The 17,508-nt window shown below is 43.5% G+C and overlaps 2 protein-coding genes and 1 long non-coding RNA gene across 4 annotated transcripts; 2 read left to right on the top strand and 1 right to left on the bottom strand.

The window, feature by feature from the left end:
* The first annotated feature begins 1,902 nt into the window (after positions 1–1,902).
* On the top strand, positions 1,903–5,594 carry atp6ap2 (ATPase H+ transporting accessory protein 2). The gene is made up of 9 exons (XM_076014644.1): positions 1,903–2,055; positions 2,899–3,029; positions 3,162–3,290; positions 3,397–3,492; positions 3,599–3,736; positions 3,997–4,050; positions 4,147–4,296; positions 4,380–4,499; positions 4,720–5,594. Exons 1-9 carry the CDS (start codon positions 1,980–1,982, stop codon positions 4,912–4,914), a joined length of 1,089 nt encoding a protein of 362 aa, XP_075870759.1. The 5' UTR covers positions 1,903–1,979; the 3' UTR covers positions 4,915–5,594.
* Positions 5,595–5,991: 397 nt separating this feature from the next.
* Positions 5,992–7,731, bottom strand: LOC142880665 (uncharacterized). Its single transcript, XR_012925457.1, has 3 exons — positions 7,571–7,731; positions 6,841–6,933; positions 5,992–6,536 (listed from the first exon to the last, which is right to left on the bottom strand). It is a non-coding gene; the product is annotated as an uncharacterized LOC142880665 (long non-coding RNA).
* A 594-nt stretch (positions 7,732–8,325) lies between these two features.
* On the top strand, positions 8,326–17,471 carry LOC142880662 (uncharacterized). Of its 2 annotated transcripts, none has more exons than XM_076014642.1 (22): positions 8,326–8,533; positions 9,272–9,360; positions 9,581–9,690; positions 9,989–10,243; positions 10,427–10,542; positions 10,657–10,775; positions 11,143–11,353; positions 11,759–11,922; positions 12,146–12,277; positions 12,370–12,403; positions 12,905–13,132; positions 13,220–13,668; positions 14,219–14,340; positions 14,562–14,678; positions 14,787–14,903; positions 14,995–15,090; positions 15,177–15,397; positions 15,512–15,558; positions 15,880–15,923; positions 16,067–16,135; positions 16,254–16,404; positions 16,489–17,471. In XM_076014642.1, the coding sequence occupies exons 2-22, from the start codon at positions 9,304–9,306 to the stop codon at positions 16,624–16,626; spliced, it is 2,997 nt and encodes a 998-aa protein (XP_075870757.1). In that variant the 5' UTR covers positions 8,326–8,533; positions 9,272–9,303; the 3' UTR covers positions 16,627–17,471. The 2 variants fall into 2 exon arrangements, with proteins under 2 accessions (XP_075870757.1, XP_075870756.1); XM_076014641.1 differs by having other exon boundaries at positions 8,329–8,533; positions 14,216–14,340.
* The last annotated feature ends 37 nt before the right edge of the window (positions 17,472–17,508 follow it).

Here is a 17,508-nt window from a genome sequence, read left to right as displayed (position 1 = left end):
ACCCCTTAAAACCACATATCAGACTAAGAGCTGAGAGTGCAGTCTGAGAATATTGAATGGAAGAGCTAATTTAATGTATGTATTCAAATAATACAGTACTGTTTGATGAGTGGAGTTTTTTGTTGCTGCACCACAGGAACTAAGATGTTTTCTTATTTGAGACTTGGAGAGACCTCGTCCTTGGGGGAGACGTGTGACCCACAAGTCATCAGATGAAACTTTGCATCATAACCTGAATATCTGAGACCTGAAGTCTGATATCGGCACTCGTTTATATATGTGTAATCAGGACACGAAGGTGGCTGTAAAGGAACCGCTGCAGAGATAAACTTTAGTATAGAAGGCTTGTGATGGGAAAAAAACCAACAAAAACAAAATGAGCCGCCTGGTGGTGTCAGCAAAGGCAATTTGGCAGAGCTCCAAAGAAATGACGACTAAAGATAAAAGGGACCTGTGCAGACGAAAGTCACTCGACTGAATTCCCGACCCTGGCACCGCATCTCTGCGGAGTATAGAGTGGGTGCACTGAGATTCATGGCACGCTGCCATGAGTCAGGGCAACATATTGGGAAGGCTGATACACAAGCTGACAAAAAAAAGCTTTAGAGGGAGGACGGCAATCTAACACCCTGACCCCTCAGGCTCGCGAATAAATCCTTTTTGACGGGAAGAAAACGGGCTTAAGTTATTAGGCGGCAAATGTTCAAAATATGTGTTTCTATGCTTAAAAAAAACAACAAAAATATGTTCCTTTTTTTTTTTTTTTTTAATTTCAGCAGAGTGCAGAGAACTTGGTGAAGTCTGAAGCTGAGCAGCCAGCCTGGGTCGGTAGGATTGGCCCCAGATCACATTTCAAGCTAAAGGTCATGGAGTGACAAGAGGCTGTCAGACACCTAATTGAGATGATGATAAAATGAGTCCATGCAGACTCTCCCCGCCTCTCTTCCTCTCTCTCTTTCGTTCTGTCTTTTTTAGCCCAAACACTGAAAAGTCACTGATTATGCACCGAAGCACAGTGTTGACATTCACCTCATATACAAACTGGACAGCAGGGTGTAACGTTGGAAAAATGGCTAGGCTGCAAAAAAAAAAGCGTTTGGAAATCATTTGTTAAAAAAAAATAGCACTTACTTCTGACTTTAGGAAGATTATGCAGAGGTATTGGCTTCATGCATTCTGTAAAAAACATTGTAAATGAATTAATATAACTGTATTGAGCAACATTTACTTTATCAATATTTTCTTTCAATACAACAATATGTTGTTATATATTTTTTTGTTGTTGCTTGCACCACCTTTAAAAAAGTGTGTGCTGGCAAACACACACAAAAAATTGTGATGTCACAAAGGGCACTAATGCCTCACTGACATCTTTTTAAGGACAGGTTGACAATCCCCTTCTGGCCAGGTGTTAATTTCTCTTTCTCTGTCTGTCTTGTGTCCGCCTTATTTTCTCTTCCTTCTGTAAAGAAGTTAAAACAAGTACAGGAATTCACAGACACAGAAACATTTCTGAGAGTAACTGTTAACAAAGGGGTAAATATTATTTTATCTGGAGATCTATATACTTTTTTGGGGGGGTTCCTAATCATGCCCACACCTCACTGGCATTCATGATGAAAAGGAAAGACTCAAAAATTGGCATGATATGGCTCTTCTAACATGTTCAATATGCGTTAAAAATAATAATAATAATAAAAAAAAAATAAATCCGTTGAAAATGAGTTTCTGCAAGCACAGTCTACCCTACCAATATTTTAATATGGAATTCAGAAAGTCAGAATGCTTTAATGCAGTTTATTTATTTATTTATTTATTTTAACGAATAACGATAATAGAAATACGTAAAACACGAGACGGGAACCCGTCTCGTGTTTTACGTATTTCTATTATCGTGCTCTGCTTTGTTTCTCCCATGGTCCTTTGCTGAGCTGTGACGTCACGCACGTCAGCTGATCTCTGCTCTGCCAAGGGGAAAGATGTCGCTGACAAACTGTGGAAGGATGGAGGCTGTTTTATATGCGGCATTCGCCCTCTGCTTCCTCACCACGAGCAGTAAGAAATGCCCGTCGATGCCTTTACATCGGTCGCAGCGTATTTTCCCTTCGTCCAGATGAATTTACCGCGGTGTTTCTCCGCCAATCGTGCTAACGACAGCTCGGCAAACTAGCTTGCAACATCATTAGCATGCGTCACGGTTTACGCTTTAAAATGAAAATACGGGTTTATTCCACTTTACAACAATAACTTGAATTCAGTCCGCGTTTATTGGAGGTTAACAGTATTGTCGATATTGGCTTCAGTTCCTGACAGTAGGGAACTAATCTAAACACCATCTGGGTATCTCGATGCTAACACGTCCGCGACGAAAAGCGTTATATTTTGTTTTTTAAATCTTAAATATTTTTGCACCTTCTGCACCCATAATGCAAGAAAAATGTTAATGTTAACATTTTAAAAATCAATTTTGACTCCTTTAAGCCGGTTACTAATTCGCTCCAGCCTGTCCCGTGACTCGCAGTGCACTGGAAGTTCCTCTTATTTCATTTGCTTTAAGTCACGAGTGTAGCGTATGTCTCACAGCGCTGTCATATTCATAGCCATGTTTCCCAGACATTTATTTTTCCTTTAGAGATGGTTGTTGTAACGTATCGGTAACATGTAAACTGATCTGTAATGCCACACACGAAAGAAAAAAAAAAAAAAAAAAGTCTTTGTTTTGCGTTTCGTGTTAATGAGTAACTCGGTGACTGTGTTAGTGCTGCTGCCATGAACTCACTTCATATGTGTCATGAATTCCACGTTCGACAAACATTCTGCAGACCGTTTTCCTAAATCTCCTTGTGTCTTGATCCTGTGCATGTCCTCTTTTCATCCTTCTCTCATCTATTTCCCCAGGTGTACATGGAGATAGCTTGACGGTGTTGCAGGCTCCAGAGTTTGTATCCTTCCAGAAAGGAGACTGGCCCGTTTCTGGAGAGAAGATCCCAGACCTGGTTGCTCTCACCATGGGATTCTCCATTCAAGAGGTGCACCGATTCACAAACTTGAAGTGTCTCGTGTTATTCTTTATTTGTAAAGCTCAGTCAAGAACAGCTCGAGAGATAGAGAGGCACTTTAAGTCTGTTGACTAATTTTTTTGCTTTGTCCTTTGCATGTAGGATCTTGCCTGGCCTGGTCTTCAGGCTGGTCCGTTGTTCCAGCGTCCTCGTGCCAACATACTGGTAGTGGTCAGAGGTGTGGATAGCTTGTCGTTCCCGCAGAGTGTGGCTTCCTACCCTTTGGAGAATGTGAGTTTGATAATAATGAGACGGATTTCTCTAATCATTGCATTTGTTGTCCTTTTATAAAAATAAAACAAACTAAAAATTGTGTATATCTCTATCTACCCTTCAGCCGGTCCCCTTCACCTTGGACAACGTTGCAGAGACAGTCCACTCTCTGTTTGCTGAAGACACTCCCGTCGTGCTGCAGCTGGCCCCCAGTGAGGAGGTGCTGGAACCAGACAGACACTGGACACTGCATGACTACCCTCTGTTGTACATTATCACTCATGGGGGTCTCACATATCACTGTATTTTCCTGTTGCCTCTCTCAGAGGCTCTACATGCTGGGCAAGGCTAACGCTGTGTTTGAGGACCTGCCAGTGACTCTGCAGCAGATCCGTGCGCGTCTCTCCCAGGACGGCTCTGTGCTGAACTCCCTGCCGCTCAACTCCCTCAGCAGAAATGCAGAGGTAGGTCTCATACAGTGACACTGTGCCCACCCACACAGTGTGATGATTGCCTTGAATATTATTCAACTAACAACAAACTCCAAGAATCCCTTCAATTCTGACTGACTTATATTCTTGTGGTCTTTTCAAAAGAAAACATTTCTGCTCCCGATACAGTGGCTAATTACATCAGACACCTGATTATGTGCGGGTAGAGAATGCTGTTGGTTTTTTGTTTCATCTTCCTCTGATGTTCCTCAATATTGCCCTCTGATTTTCAGGCCGATCTGCTTTTCTTGTCTGAGGTCCAAGTCCTGCATGATATCACAGCCCTGGTAAGAGATGTGTGTTAGCTTAAGCCCTGCTGTACATCCAAATAGTCCTTGTATGAAGGCTCGGATCATTGTTGATTGTTCTCGGCTCTCCCATAGCTGCAGAGACACAAACACTTGGCTAAGGACCACTCCCCTGACGTCTACTCCTTGGAGCTGGCCGGCCTGGAGGAGCTCAGCCGGCTTTACGGCCAAGACTCACCACAGTACCAGGACGCTAAGGCCATTCTCGCCTCAGTCCTCCAGAAAGTAAGGGGAGAATCTGGAAAATGTAGTGCTTTTCAAATCCTCCTCAGTAAATCTCTCAATCTAATTCTGTGTTTTCCTTGCAGTTTGGTGAGGATGTGTATGGTCTCTATGGAAACACTGCTGTGGTAGAGGTTGTGACAGTCAAGGCCTTTGAGGCACCTTTGACCAGGAAGTCCCGTTCTATCCTGCAATCCAGGCAGATTGTAAGTCGGAGGCAAAACATTTCATATCATTCACTGCTTTTATGAGGGTGCTGTGTAATTATTTAAACTTTAGCTTTAGGTATGATAGTGATCCCTTCTGATTTGCCTTTTGAAACCGCCATTATTATTATTATTATTATTATTATTGTTATTATTGCAGAATTATAACTTTTACGTCTGCATATAATTAAGAGTGCTGTCTGGATTGACTCTTTCACAGAGCAACCCTGGGAGCCCTTACAACCTGGCCTACAAATACAACTTTGAGTACGCCGTGGTCTTCAACATCGTGCTCTGGCTGATGATCGCGCTGGCCCTCGCCGTCATCGCCATCTCATACAACCTGTGGAACATGGACCCAGGCTATGATAGCATCATCTACAGGATGACCAATCAGAAGATCAGGATGGATTGAGTATTAGCGATGGTACTCCAGCTCTCCTTGTTCGATTACTGTAGTGAAGGGTTGTGTTTTTTTGTGAGGTCCTCTATAGTGAACTGTGACAGCTTGATGGGAGGAAGAATATAACACTGCATTACCTCATTGTTTACATTACTGATTTATGGGGGGAAACTTCATTCACTAATTAGAGCATTAGTTCTGACAGGTCCTGGTTGTCATGAAGCCATTCAAAATTTTACTCCACTGGTGTATAAACAAAATAAATTTGAACTTCCTTCCTTCAACTTCACTTCATTCCATCCAAATTAAAGTCTTCACTTTGTGTGTTTTATTTGTTTTCCGGTGATAGTTGTTTTTTTTAATTGTTAAAAAAAACTACTGTGTTTTGCAAGAATGAGAATTGTCAAGAGTCTGTGTTGAGTATGTCTTGCTGTGTGAAGCCTTTAAGTTAAATGAAAATATATGTGTATATATTGAAGATACAAATATTTCAGGAACTGCTATGCTCTTATTGTGAAAGGATTTGTGCAGTGACTGTTGGGAGCAGATTTTATCCTGCTTAAATTCCAAATGGTAAATAAATATTTGATCCTATGAGTATTTGAATCATATTCTTTGTTGTGAAGGTTGAATAATGATACATGGAACTGTAAATTGCAAGAAGGTGTGTGACAATAAATTATTCAATGGAATACCTACTCATGTGTTTATCCTCCGGGTTTGTTTTTTCATTTAATTTGGGGGCTTATATTTTGTGTTAAATATTGATATTATCTGTTTGACAGGTCCTAAGAAATCAAGGAGATTAAATAGACTCGCTTGTTGTTCAAAGTATGTTAAAGGCCCGACTGAGTAGTGACAGTGAATTTAACTGCCTTCTACATGACTGCCAATCTAGTGTCATGATGATGCCTGATGGTAATTTATTGACTGCTGGCTGTAACTAATTTGATGCCACATATACATGATTAATAGAAACACTGCAGAGGTAATAAATGGTTTACTGTCTATGGTATTACCAAAAAATACTGGGACAAAAAAAACAATCTTAAAATTCCAGCTATACATGACATAACTACAGCTTAACAATTTTTGTATTTGTACTTTAATTTATTGGTAACAGCAGCAGAAACATCAGACCTGCTCAGCCCCTGGAGAGAGGTTGGTGAGTCAGTCTTCACACACTGCAGTACATCATGAGTACAGTTCTTTTTTTCTTACAGATGATGTTGACAAAACATCAGTGTCCATGTTCTATTTGATCCGTCAAGATGTTTTCTGTAAAATCGGTATAAGAATGCATTATTTTAAAATGAAACCATGTCAATTACATCAGTGGCACTGATAAAGATTATTGCAAATTTTGTTTACACATGCTTGTGCGTGTGTGGCGTACAAATTTGAGTGTTACTGTGTATAAACAGAAAAATACAGGGATGATAACATGCACTGTGGTGACCACTGCCCTGGAGCACAGGGCGACTCTTAACGTCAGGAGGAGCCACATTTCTCCACAGCTGATCCACCAGGAGATGTTCCCGGGCCTGCTGCTCTGCTGACATCATCATCTGGGCCAGAGCTCTTCATGGCCACTGCGGCATGGTCATTCACCTCATGTCGTAGTCTTTTTTGAGCTGCGTAAAAATATAACCGTCTATGTGAGTCACGGGCATGATAAGTATAAAGCTAAGACCCGCGTCCTGACCTAACTAATGCAGCTAATCCCTCTGACAAGTTGCATAGAGCTACAGCTAGAGTACACCTGGGGATGTCATCAGCTTCAAACTATAATAACCTAAGCAATCAGTCAAAGCATTTATGGGTTATTTATTTATGTAATTTATTTTAATTTAATTTATTTACATTTTTTATTTTATTTTACTTCAGCGGCTATTTGGTTTCCATTCATTTTGTCTGCAGGTGTAAATATTTTCTTACCAAGAGCAGCGCTACATGGTGTAATGATGGGTGAGTCCAGGTGCTCTCCTTCTGAGATGGAGGCCCGGATCTTCCTGATCACGTAGGCGCCCGCTGGGATGTGAAACAAACAAATAAAGAAGTGATAAAGAAGAAGAAGAAGAAGAAGAAGAAGAAGAAGAAGAAGAAGAAGAAAAAAAAAAACAACAACCCTAAAATAAAGATAGGAACTGTTATCTGCTGAAGTGGTATCTCTGTTTCCTAAAAATGCAACAATATGAACAATCCTAGAAGAAAGATCCTAAATTTATGTTCTACCAATAATAAAAACAACAGATTGGTTCACGACTTTTTAAAGGGTTTACACGCCTGCTGCAGTCTCTTTGCACCAATAACAAGAGCGGTGTTGGCGTGGAACCACCTGCGGGGCGCAGATAAGGAAGTGTAAAGGCTAGTTTCCATTATTCGCTCCTAAAGACAGCGCACAGAGAGATTTATTTAAGTGTTGACACCAGCGCAGTGCTCGTATCACGGACTAAAGGTTGAGACCCCTGATGTTATGGCTCGGGAATAATTACTATCACACGGGAAAAGCACCGAATGCGGACTGTCAAAAGACAATTCCAGAGAAAAGCAGTAGGAGACAATTCGTTTCCTGGATTTCCAGGTTACTTGTAAAGTTCTTTTGGTTAAAGTCACGTGCAAAATAAGACAGAACTTTCCAGCATGTCAAAGCAAAGACGAAGCCTACCCTTTATCAGCAGTCACACCATCGTTGTTTCTTCTTGTTGCAATAATTTAAGGCCAAAAAATAAGCCTCGGTCACTTCAGCTGTGCTTCAAAATGCTTTTGCGTCCTTTTATGTGCCTCTCTCTTGTGTGAATAATAGAGACGTTACAAAAGCACACCGGATGTTACATAGCCACTCGCTCTCTGATTGGCTCAGACAGACGCATGTTGTCCAGATTACATTTTGGACATTTTAGACAGTTGTCATTCACAACTGATTTTCGGGACATTAGCTGTGGTTAACGGGTGACACATTCCAGTCCTCACTCGCACAAAGCTCCCTTTATTTGCGTTCCGACGGGAGGCGCCATGTGGCTCTTCTCGACCTCCAAAGGGCACTATTGAGAGATATGATAAACTAAAAATACGCAAGGAATCCCATAAAAAAAAAAAAAAAATGAAAAGATGGACAACATAAATATTTACTGTGATGTCACAAATATTCAGAATTGTCACAACGATCTTGTTTTATCTTTTATCGTGAAGTTCTGAGGTGCTTTAAATTTTAGAGCAAGCAGCGAAAAGCTTACAGTCATGCAGCAGTGATATTTTACTATCAACACATTTTATTCCCATAAGATATAATCTTATGATATAATCAATTTGAATGGATTAAGAGATTTTTTTTTTTTAAATCGAAAAACAAAAACAAAATACACCCGCAAACAGCCCCATTTCCTCTATGCCGTTTGGAGGGAACCATCAGTTAGTGATGGCGTTTTATCATGATGTACTTCCGGCGAACACCGGATGTTGGGAACAAATACAGAGAATCGTCCGTGAGTGGCTAAGTGATACTCAATAAAACCACCAAAAATGAGCACCTGCTATTCATTCAAGGTGCTGCTTAAAATATTTGTAAGAAAATAGCAATGTTTACGCCCCTCTCACGCTTTGTCAACATCAAGTGAAGCTAGAGAACAGGGTAAGCACCAACTCCTCGACCGGTTTAGCTTGTGAGTGTGCGGCACAACGTGCATCAACTAAGGTTTGTTGTTGTCGCTGGTGATTGCTATCACTTAGTTTTTCTTTCGTTTACTGCGGCGAGCATAGGCGATATTTGCATTTAGACCTTGTTTATTCGCCCCGGGTGCTCCAATAGAAGAATAGAATAGAAAACTACGTATCATTTGCAAATGATCTAGAAATAACAGTTATTAGGTCCATATGAGCATATTTGTGTATTTATGTTTATCAAAACATTTTACTTTTGATACGGAATTGCCTGGAGGGCATCCAGACTCTTTTAGCCTGCAAATAGCTGTTATCACCTGTGATAAAATCCAATTCGTTTTATATTGTTTTATAGTATTTGCTTTTGCTGTTACATAGCTGTCTACTTTGTGTTGAATGGCAAAAATTCACATAGATTCACATCTACACAATTATAAGGTCACCAGCTGTTTTGAAAGGATTGATCATGAGCATGAAGACATTGACTCATTGTTCAATGTGCAACATTTCTTTACAATAACTGCAATTTGTTAATTGTGGAGTTGAATAGTCTTGACCTATTTAAATAGCCAGATGTCAGTCCATCAATCCACCTATCTGTCCAGCTATCTTCTATACTCGCTTCCTCCTGCACTCTGGGTCGCGGGGGTCTGCTGGAGTTTTTCCCAGCTGAGGAATATCAATATCAACCCTCTTTTTTTCTCTGCAGTTGTCTTACTGTGCCTTACTAAACTGTGGCAAATGATGGAGTACAAAAAAGCCTTAAAGATTCCTTTTAAAGTTGACAAAGATCACGTGGTAAGTATGACTATTTTTAATTTCAAATTTTTATGTATAATAACATTTCACCTAAGCAATACACTGAAGTCAGTTTTGTTGTCCTCGTTGTGCATAAAGTCATGCTGCTTTTATATATCTTTGGTTTGATTTCACCTTAAGAAAACTCTTAAGAAAAGTGAGGAACACGACTGTTCTATCTGATCCTGTTGGCACGCTGTGTCTCTTTTTCTTTCATAAGGTTCCTTGGACGAATATTCCATCCTGCAAGCGGAAGCATTGTGACTCACAAAATGGCTGCAACTTGTTTGATCAGAAACTTGCAGCCGAAATTTCTCTGGAATTTAAAAGGTAAGCCTTTTACCTCCTGCATTGTAATTGCTTGTTGTTATTAGCAGGTAGCAGAAAGAACTTTCTGTCTGATTGATTCTGTCCTATGATAGCTGTTGCATGTTGTAAATCACACGTGCACATGGCCCATGGTGTCACAGTTGATGCCTGGGAGCTTTATTAAATAGTTCCAGTTCTTTTAATTCTAAATGTTGCACATGCCCTGCAGTGGTGGATGGGATTATATTTAATGCAACATTTCATAGATTTTGCCTGTGAACTTTGGGAAATAAATCTTCTTGTATTTTTCGTCCTGTAGGAGGAAGGCCTGCGTGACGCTGACAGATATCCTCCAGACGGATCAGGGCAAGGCTCATTTGGGAAGAATAAAACAAAGATGCAACTTGGGAAAGCAAGTGCAAGTGTCTGATCTGCCAAAGGGATGTGGGAAGAACAAAGACGAGCCCTCAGTCTGCAGAGACAAGGCACCCAGTCTGAAGTCAGCTAACAAAGACACAAACAAGAATACAACTCCTCAAAGGAACAAGAAAACCCCCACATTGTCCTCCCCAAGGTAGATCCACTCTTCAAAGAAGCTTTCTCCTGCCTTTCATTTCTATCGAAAGTGTTTAAAATGAATACATCATTATTTGAAAAAGAGAGTTGAATCATCCCTCTATTGGAAGGGAGGTATAGACAGTTTGTTTAAAACAATGAAGTGATTCATACACATGTTTTTGTATTTGTTTGCAAATAGGTCACTACACAGGAGAAATTCCGAACATTTTGCTGAGGAAGCAGTAAAAGAAAGGACTGACAGGATTAGAGCGACCAGGGACTGTGAAGAAGACTACACATTTTCTGAAGTTGTTGGTGTGTATGCATGAAATGAGTCCATTACCCTGTTTTTTGCCACAGTGCTTGTGGTTATTAGTAATTGTGGTTATTTGTACATCAGCCTAACCACTGTTTTCCTGGCTCAACCAGATTGTGGGCTCTCAGTGAGGTGGGAACCCACCGAGGGCACAGAAGCTTGTTGCGAGTTCTCCCCAGCTAACATTAAAGAGACCTGGACTGATCCGGAGAGAGAAGTGCTCCAGGAACTTGTGAGTGTCATGCAGTTCTCAGAAAACGGCTTAAAAGCGAGGGTTGTATTCAGTGTTTCACCGATATTAACGTCCAGTGTTGCAGAAAAAATCACTTGAAAAAAATCCTCATCAGAAATAAGAAAACAGAGACTTGCGTATCAGTGTTTTGTGATGTCACAAACAGTTCTGATGCCCTTTTTCTTCTGGAAAGGAAACTGGATTCTAATCTGTAGCTGCGAAGTGAAGAACGTTGTGGGTTCAATTCCCCCTGGAGCCATTTGATTTGTCTGTGTGATCTTTTCTGTGTTTTCTCCCTGAGATAGCTCGAAGATAACTGGCCTCAGTGCCTTGCTGAAGCAACCTTTCATGCATGCTTTCTGCACAGGACAAGAGGAAGAAGAACGCAGCGTCCTTGTGTAGTCGTGGAGGAGACGGAGGAGATGGGAGACAAGTCCTCGCACATACGTTTCTGGAAAAACACATGGAAAACGGAAGCAACGCCGAGTCAATGTCCACAGAAGTTAGTGTGGAAGAGTGCGGAGAAGACGCAGACTCGAGCCAGGACGCCTCGACCACAAGCAGCGCGCCTGACCCCAGTAAGTCGGCCATCTCCACACGTGTCAATAGTCATGAGAATGAAAGAAAAGACAGTAAATTCATAGTGTGTCCAAACTGTTGACTGTTGGGTAATTGTTCAACTATTCAACAGTCAGGGATTCACTTGTAGTCCTAAAAAAGTCCCTGGTGGAGTCCCTCAACAGGAGCTGTGTCTATGAGTTGCCTACAGTTTTAAATAGCATATAATATGGTACCATTTGAACCAACTTATTCATAGACTTAATAGTGCTTAGTAGGAAATGGGTGATTTTTTTAAAATTTTGTTTTATGTGAACTATTCTGTTTCAACTATCCCCCCCCTAGAATACTAACAGATTCTTGTCTAAAAGTCCACTATTTATATTCAGACGTGGCCTGATGTGTCGCCTGTGTTGGTGTTGCAGTTGTGCTCTCTAGTGACGAAGGGGAGCCCTGCGACACCTCTCAGTGTCCCAGCTCGCCGGACAAAACACAGGTCAGCGTGGAAACCGCAGAGACAGAGGAGGAGCCGTTGTCAACACAGGAGGAGGAACCAGAGGAGGCTCCTGACACCTGCAGGGACATGCAGGTATGGCAGAATATATTAGGTGCCAATGAGAGAGCGAAAATTGTTGGAATAAGCACTCGAAAACACCCAAACCTTGTGCGCTCCTCCTGGCCTCAACCACTAGATGGCGCCAATGTTTAAAGAAAAAAGAAAAATATTCTTCTTGCGCTTGTCTGTTTTTTAACAGATCCAAGTCTGACATTGAGCCTCCGGGTTTCATTCAATGCATCTTTGTGCCCTGCAGCTGTATGAGGTTTTCTTAGACAATCTCCCCGCTGAGTCCATCTCCGTCATCCCCAATACGGACTACCCCACCGTGGCCTTCTCCTCCCTCTACTCCGGAGCTTATCACATCAAATCAGCTGGACACATCATGGTAAACTATCCCCTCCCACCAAGCAGTGCATGTGCACTGGAGGCCGAAAAAATATCCCGGTGTAACGACCCTGGTTTACTCTTCTTCTACAGATAGGGAAGCAAAAAATCCTCATCCAGCTGAAAGGTAAAGTTCACGGCAGATCCCTCGGACGCTTACTGTATCGTCTGAAGACGAGGCGGGGCGTTGACCTTTGGTCCAGTCTGCGTATAATTAGACCCGGGAGAAACGCATCTTGCCTTGTTTTGGTCACACTGTCTACACGCTATCCGCACACACACACGCGCAGCTTAGAGGTCTATTTTGGATGGCAGAGTGTGTAGTATCTCTGGATTAGACTCGTAAGCCTCTAAAATCACCAAGACGGGGAAGTGAGGCGCGAAATCATTGTGATGTTTAGCAAAACATGGTTCCTTGTAAGTTCAGTGTGAAAAATCTGCTTTATTAGTGAATTTTTTTTAAAGGAGTAGACAAGTGCCTCAGAAACAAACTTATCATTTGCATGCTTTTCCGCCTACCTAGATAGCCAACTCTAGGTCATAACATGGTCATTATGAGAATCACAGTGCAACCTGTGCCTGTTTCTCGCCCTCTGTGGCCCCTAAATTGACCCTTTCTCGCCCCTAGACGTGAAAGAGCAGCAGGAGGGCGTGGTGACGTTTGAGGGGAATGAGATGCAGTGGTACAGCGTGTGGAACCAGGAGGAAATGGTGTTCAAGGGGGTCCCCATCAGGTTTGACGTGGAGCCGCCGGCGCCGGTGGCCCTCCTGCTGTGCGTGTCCGAAGCGGCCGCCGCCGTGGTGCAGCGGGAGCTCTTCAAGCTGTGCGCCAAACACAGGCACATCGCCGAGACCGGTAAGAAGGCGCTCAGGTCCGCCGGGACTCTCATATTCCCTGGAGGAATTTTAATTGTGCTTAGGTATTTTATTTGGACTTCTGCAGAGAGGTTCAGCCCCTTCATCCTGCTGACCCTCAGTGATTCCCTTCATGGGATTGAAGGCAACGTGTTTCTTTCCCTCCTGGAGCTGCACTGCCACAAAAATTCAGAGTTGCTTAAATCCGCCGTCTCCCTCGACGCCGATAAAATCCCCGGTTTGGCGGAAGGGAACATGTGCGTTCTCTCCGTGGAGACCAGCGTACAGCTGATCAGAGGGACCGGACTGGACTCCCACCTGCTGTCTCTGCTCGGCCTGGGGGGCACCAAGCCGAGTGAGAAGTTGGACCACAATCACGTACTCACCAGGACAGTCCAAAAGCAGACTGTGATCATTCAGGCGGCGTCCGACTCCCAAAATGGGACGGTATTGGAGTCCGAGCCCGTTGGGGTGCCGGCGGTGGAGGTCCGAGCAGAGACGGATCAGACGGAACGAGTGTCTGAAGCGCCGCCTGAGGTGAGTGCCTTCACATCTTCTCTCATTCTGGACTCAAAGTGCAGGCACAGTTCCCCCAAGAGGACAACGAAGTGTTGTATTGTGATTTTCGTTCATTCATTCATTCATTCATTCATTCATTCATTCATTCATTAGTTTAGATGAGTCATGTTTGTTTCAAATAGGTCGATAAAATCAAAACAATTCTGCAATTTAAAATCATGAAAATGAGCACAAAACAAAACGGGAAGAATCTGAACTTATCCAAAAAGGAGTGAGAAGAAGTAAAACTGAAACATTCACCATTTTTACAATGACTTGCGTTAAAATATTATACACTGACTTCCGTGCTCTCATTCTTGGGACCCACTAAATGTTTGGAAAGGGACGACAGTAAAGACCATCCCAGAGGGCAGAGTGAAGACCAGGCTGGAGGCGTTGCAGCCATCGCTGCCTTTTTCCGATTCCGCTCATGGCTGACTTTTAAAAGTGTGTGACATAGCACACATTGACATCAACGCTTTTGCTTTTTTTACCTTGCACGTGCAACATTTCCATCCCTCAGCAGAAGAAGGAGGAGGCGACCTCGGTGTACGCGCTGTGCCACCGGCGAAGCGGAGAGTCGTACACCGCCACGCCGTGCAAACCCGACTCCAGCTGGACCAAATACAAACACCAGGGCCTCCCTCGCAGGCAAGTAGTCGCTCCAGGATACGGCCCAGGGAATAATGTGTCATGATGAAAAAGGCCGACGCGCAAAATTAAATAGCGCTGCGCCGGCTGAATGTAAATGAGACAAAGCGCACACCAAGTGGTCGCCGGCGGCTGAAATGCGTCAGAGTCCAGCTGCTCGGGTTCTTGGTGCACCTGCGGAGGATCAGCTTCCAATCTTGCCCTGCGCCGTGTCTGCTCAGGTTAATCCAGTTTCCCCCTCCGCCGCTGAAAGGCGGGATCACCGTCACAGCCGAGGACCTGCAGTGCCTCGACAGTGGGCAGTACCTCAACGACGTCATCATCGACTTCTATCTCAAGTGAGTTCAAAGGGGAAAGGCTTTGAGTGCGCAGGCCAGCTTGTGGAAAGGAGAACCAGCTCTGAATGTGTTGTGTCGGTCTGTCCCCTCCCTCGTCCCCACTTCCAGATACCTCCTGCACAAAGCCCCTGCAGCTATAGCTGAGCGCACTCACATCTTCAGCAGCTTCTTCTACAAGCAACTGACACGAAGGGACAACGCGAGCGAAGGCAACACCAAGGACTCGTAAGTGGTGATTGTGCAAACAACAACAACTGCTGATTTGTGTGACGTAAACGATATGAAAACCCCCGTGTCCACTCGTGTGTCTCCTCAGCTGTCAGAGGCAGCGGCGGCACCAGCGGGTGAAGACGTGGACGCGCCACGTGGACATCTTCAAAAAGGACTTCCTGTTTGTGCCTGTGAATCACGAGTGAGTCAAACTGAAGAACCCTCATCGTACAAAGCAGGTTTTTCCATGTATACATCTGATCTGATATCCCTCCGCCGTGTCTTCAGCGCTCACTGGTATTTGGCCATCGTCTGCTTCCCCGGGCTGACGGAGCCGACTTCCGAGAACACCGGGAACGGGAACGACGCCTCCTCCGTGGCGCACATGAGCAACGGAGCGACGGAGGAATGTCAGGAACTCGAGTCGTTTCAAGGGTCTGGAAGGACGGACGACAAAACGGAAACCACTCCCTCGGTCATCAACAGGGTTGGCGGCAACCCAGAGACAGGTTGGTGTTATGACAGCCAAGATGCGTCAGCCTTTCATTGCACATTTGTTACATCGCATCTCTCTGTGTAATGCAAATGGATGCTCTCACCTTCAAATTTTTAATTGCGTTCAGAAAAATCTCAAGAAGAATCCACTCAAGACAGGAAGCCTGGTCCAGTGGTAAGAACATCCCTCCATAATTCACTCACTAATATTGCTAAGACATATAAAGACATTCTATGAACACTCTATTCTACTTTTAACTACCTCAAGATTATTTATTGGCCGCTATTGGAGCTAAGATGTTTTATACGTAGGTGTTTTCATCCAATTGAGTGACTTGAGTGATGCACTGCTTGCAACAGGAGCACACCATTTCGTTTCTTGTACTGGTACAAGTTATGAAATCCCTTTGACCTTTATTTTATTTTACACATACAAATGGCTTAGTTTGTCTCTGTTTATTTTCATCTTCTTGTCCTTGATGATTTTTATTTAAAGAGCTGCACAGAGAAAACCTGCAACAGGAGAACAGTCTTCAAGAGGTGAGTTCATTTCTCTTCGATGCTCCTCAACAGTTTTTGTGAATTTCTGTGGAACAGGAGCTCTCAGATCTTGCCGGTGTGATGGACCAAGTCCTTCGTTATCTCAATTATCATACTAACCATCACGTCTGCCCTTTCCGCAGGCCTTGTATTCTCATCATGGACTCCTTGAAACTTTCTCATCACGAGCGAGTCTTCAAACTGCTGCGGGAGTGAGTACACGGCGCTTCACCTTTTTTTTTTTTGCCGTGTGTGTCATTTTCTGTATATTTTACCTAACAGACCCCCCCCCCCCCCCCGCCCCCACTCCTCCCTTTCACACACTTTAAGCTACTTGGAGTGCGAGTGGGAGTTTCGTCGCGGCTCCTCCAAGGAGTTCGGCGCAGACCAGATGCAGAGCTCGCACTGCAGGGTCCCCCTACAGGACAACAGCAGCGACTGCGGCCTCTACCTGCTGCAGTACGTGGAGAGTTTCCTGGAGGTGAACAAAGCGCAACGTCGACGTCCTAATTGTCCAATTTGACCTTCAAACGCTAAACTAACTTCTCGCCTCCTGCTCCCCCAGGACCCCGTGGTTCTCTTCGACCTCCCGCTGCACCTGGAGCGCTGGTTCCCACGGCAGCTGGTGCGCAGGAAACGCAACGAGATCCGCGACCTGGTGCTGAGCCTCCACCGACAGCAGAGTTCGGACGGCGGCACTTAGACGCGGCGCGGCTCCGCCGCTGGCCGCATCACATTCCCGTAGGTAATATTTATCAGCGCTCATACTGAGCTGCGGACTCCTCAAAGCCAACTGAAAGTATTTTGTTCACCTTGGATGCCGTAAATGTTTTATGCTTCGACTTGATTTGAAACCTGTGTGTGACCATGAAGGCATCTGTTAATTTAAATAAAATAGGAAGGTGTTTATTTTCAACATGGAGTTTTAAAGAAAACTGCGTCCATGTGCAAACGACAGTGCATCCACTGACTTTTTTCTGCTGCTTTTTATGTTGCGAGATGTTTTTTTTATTTTATATGTAAAAAAAAAAAGAGGTGATGTTTAATTTAGACTTTATTTTCCAGGATATTAACTCAAACAAAACATTCTGACAAAAATTGGGGAGCAACTCCTTTGTTTTGTTTCCTCGAGTTCAGTTGTTTTGCCATTTTCTTTTAATGTTTCAGGTTGCATTTTTACCATCAACTCTCAGACCAGTATGTAGAACCAAACACTATAGCCAGTGAACGTTCAATTCCTTGGTTTCGAGACTTTGCAAAGTCTGACTTGCCTAAAGCAGTCGTCCTTTTACCTTCTCTGTGCCATAAAGAGTTTTTACCGACCAAAGCCGACTCCTCCTCGTGGACCGTTTCTTCATCTCACTTGTACTGTTGGATGATATGCACATTAATTGTTAGCACAGCCTTTGTATTTGTCATTTCCTTTCCCAGCAGTGAGCACTGATTTCAGTCGGGTTTTTTTCTCTCCTTTTACTCTGACGTTTGTCCCCCAACATGTCGTGACCTTGACTTTTAGTTTATTTTGTGTATTAAAGGTGGTAAAATTTGTCCCTTCTGTATTTTTTCCCTGTGTAATTGGAATTGC

This window comes from Nelusetta ayraudi, unplaced genomic scaffold, assembly GCF_046127955.1.
Source record: "Nelusetta ayraudi isolate G7.1 ecotype Tasmania unplaced genomic scaffold, CSIRO-AGI_Nayr_v1 ptg000169l, whole genome shotgun sequence".
Lineage (NCBI taxonomy): Eukaryota > Metazoa > Chordata > Actinopteri > Tetraodontiformes > Monacanthidae > Nelusetta > Nelusetta ayraudi.
Note: the sequence above shows the minus strand (reverse complement) of the source record. Positions and strands in the feature narration are given on the sequence as shown.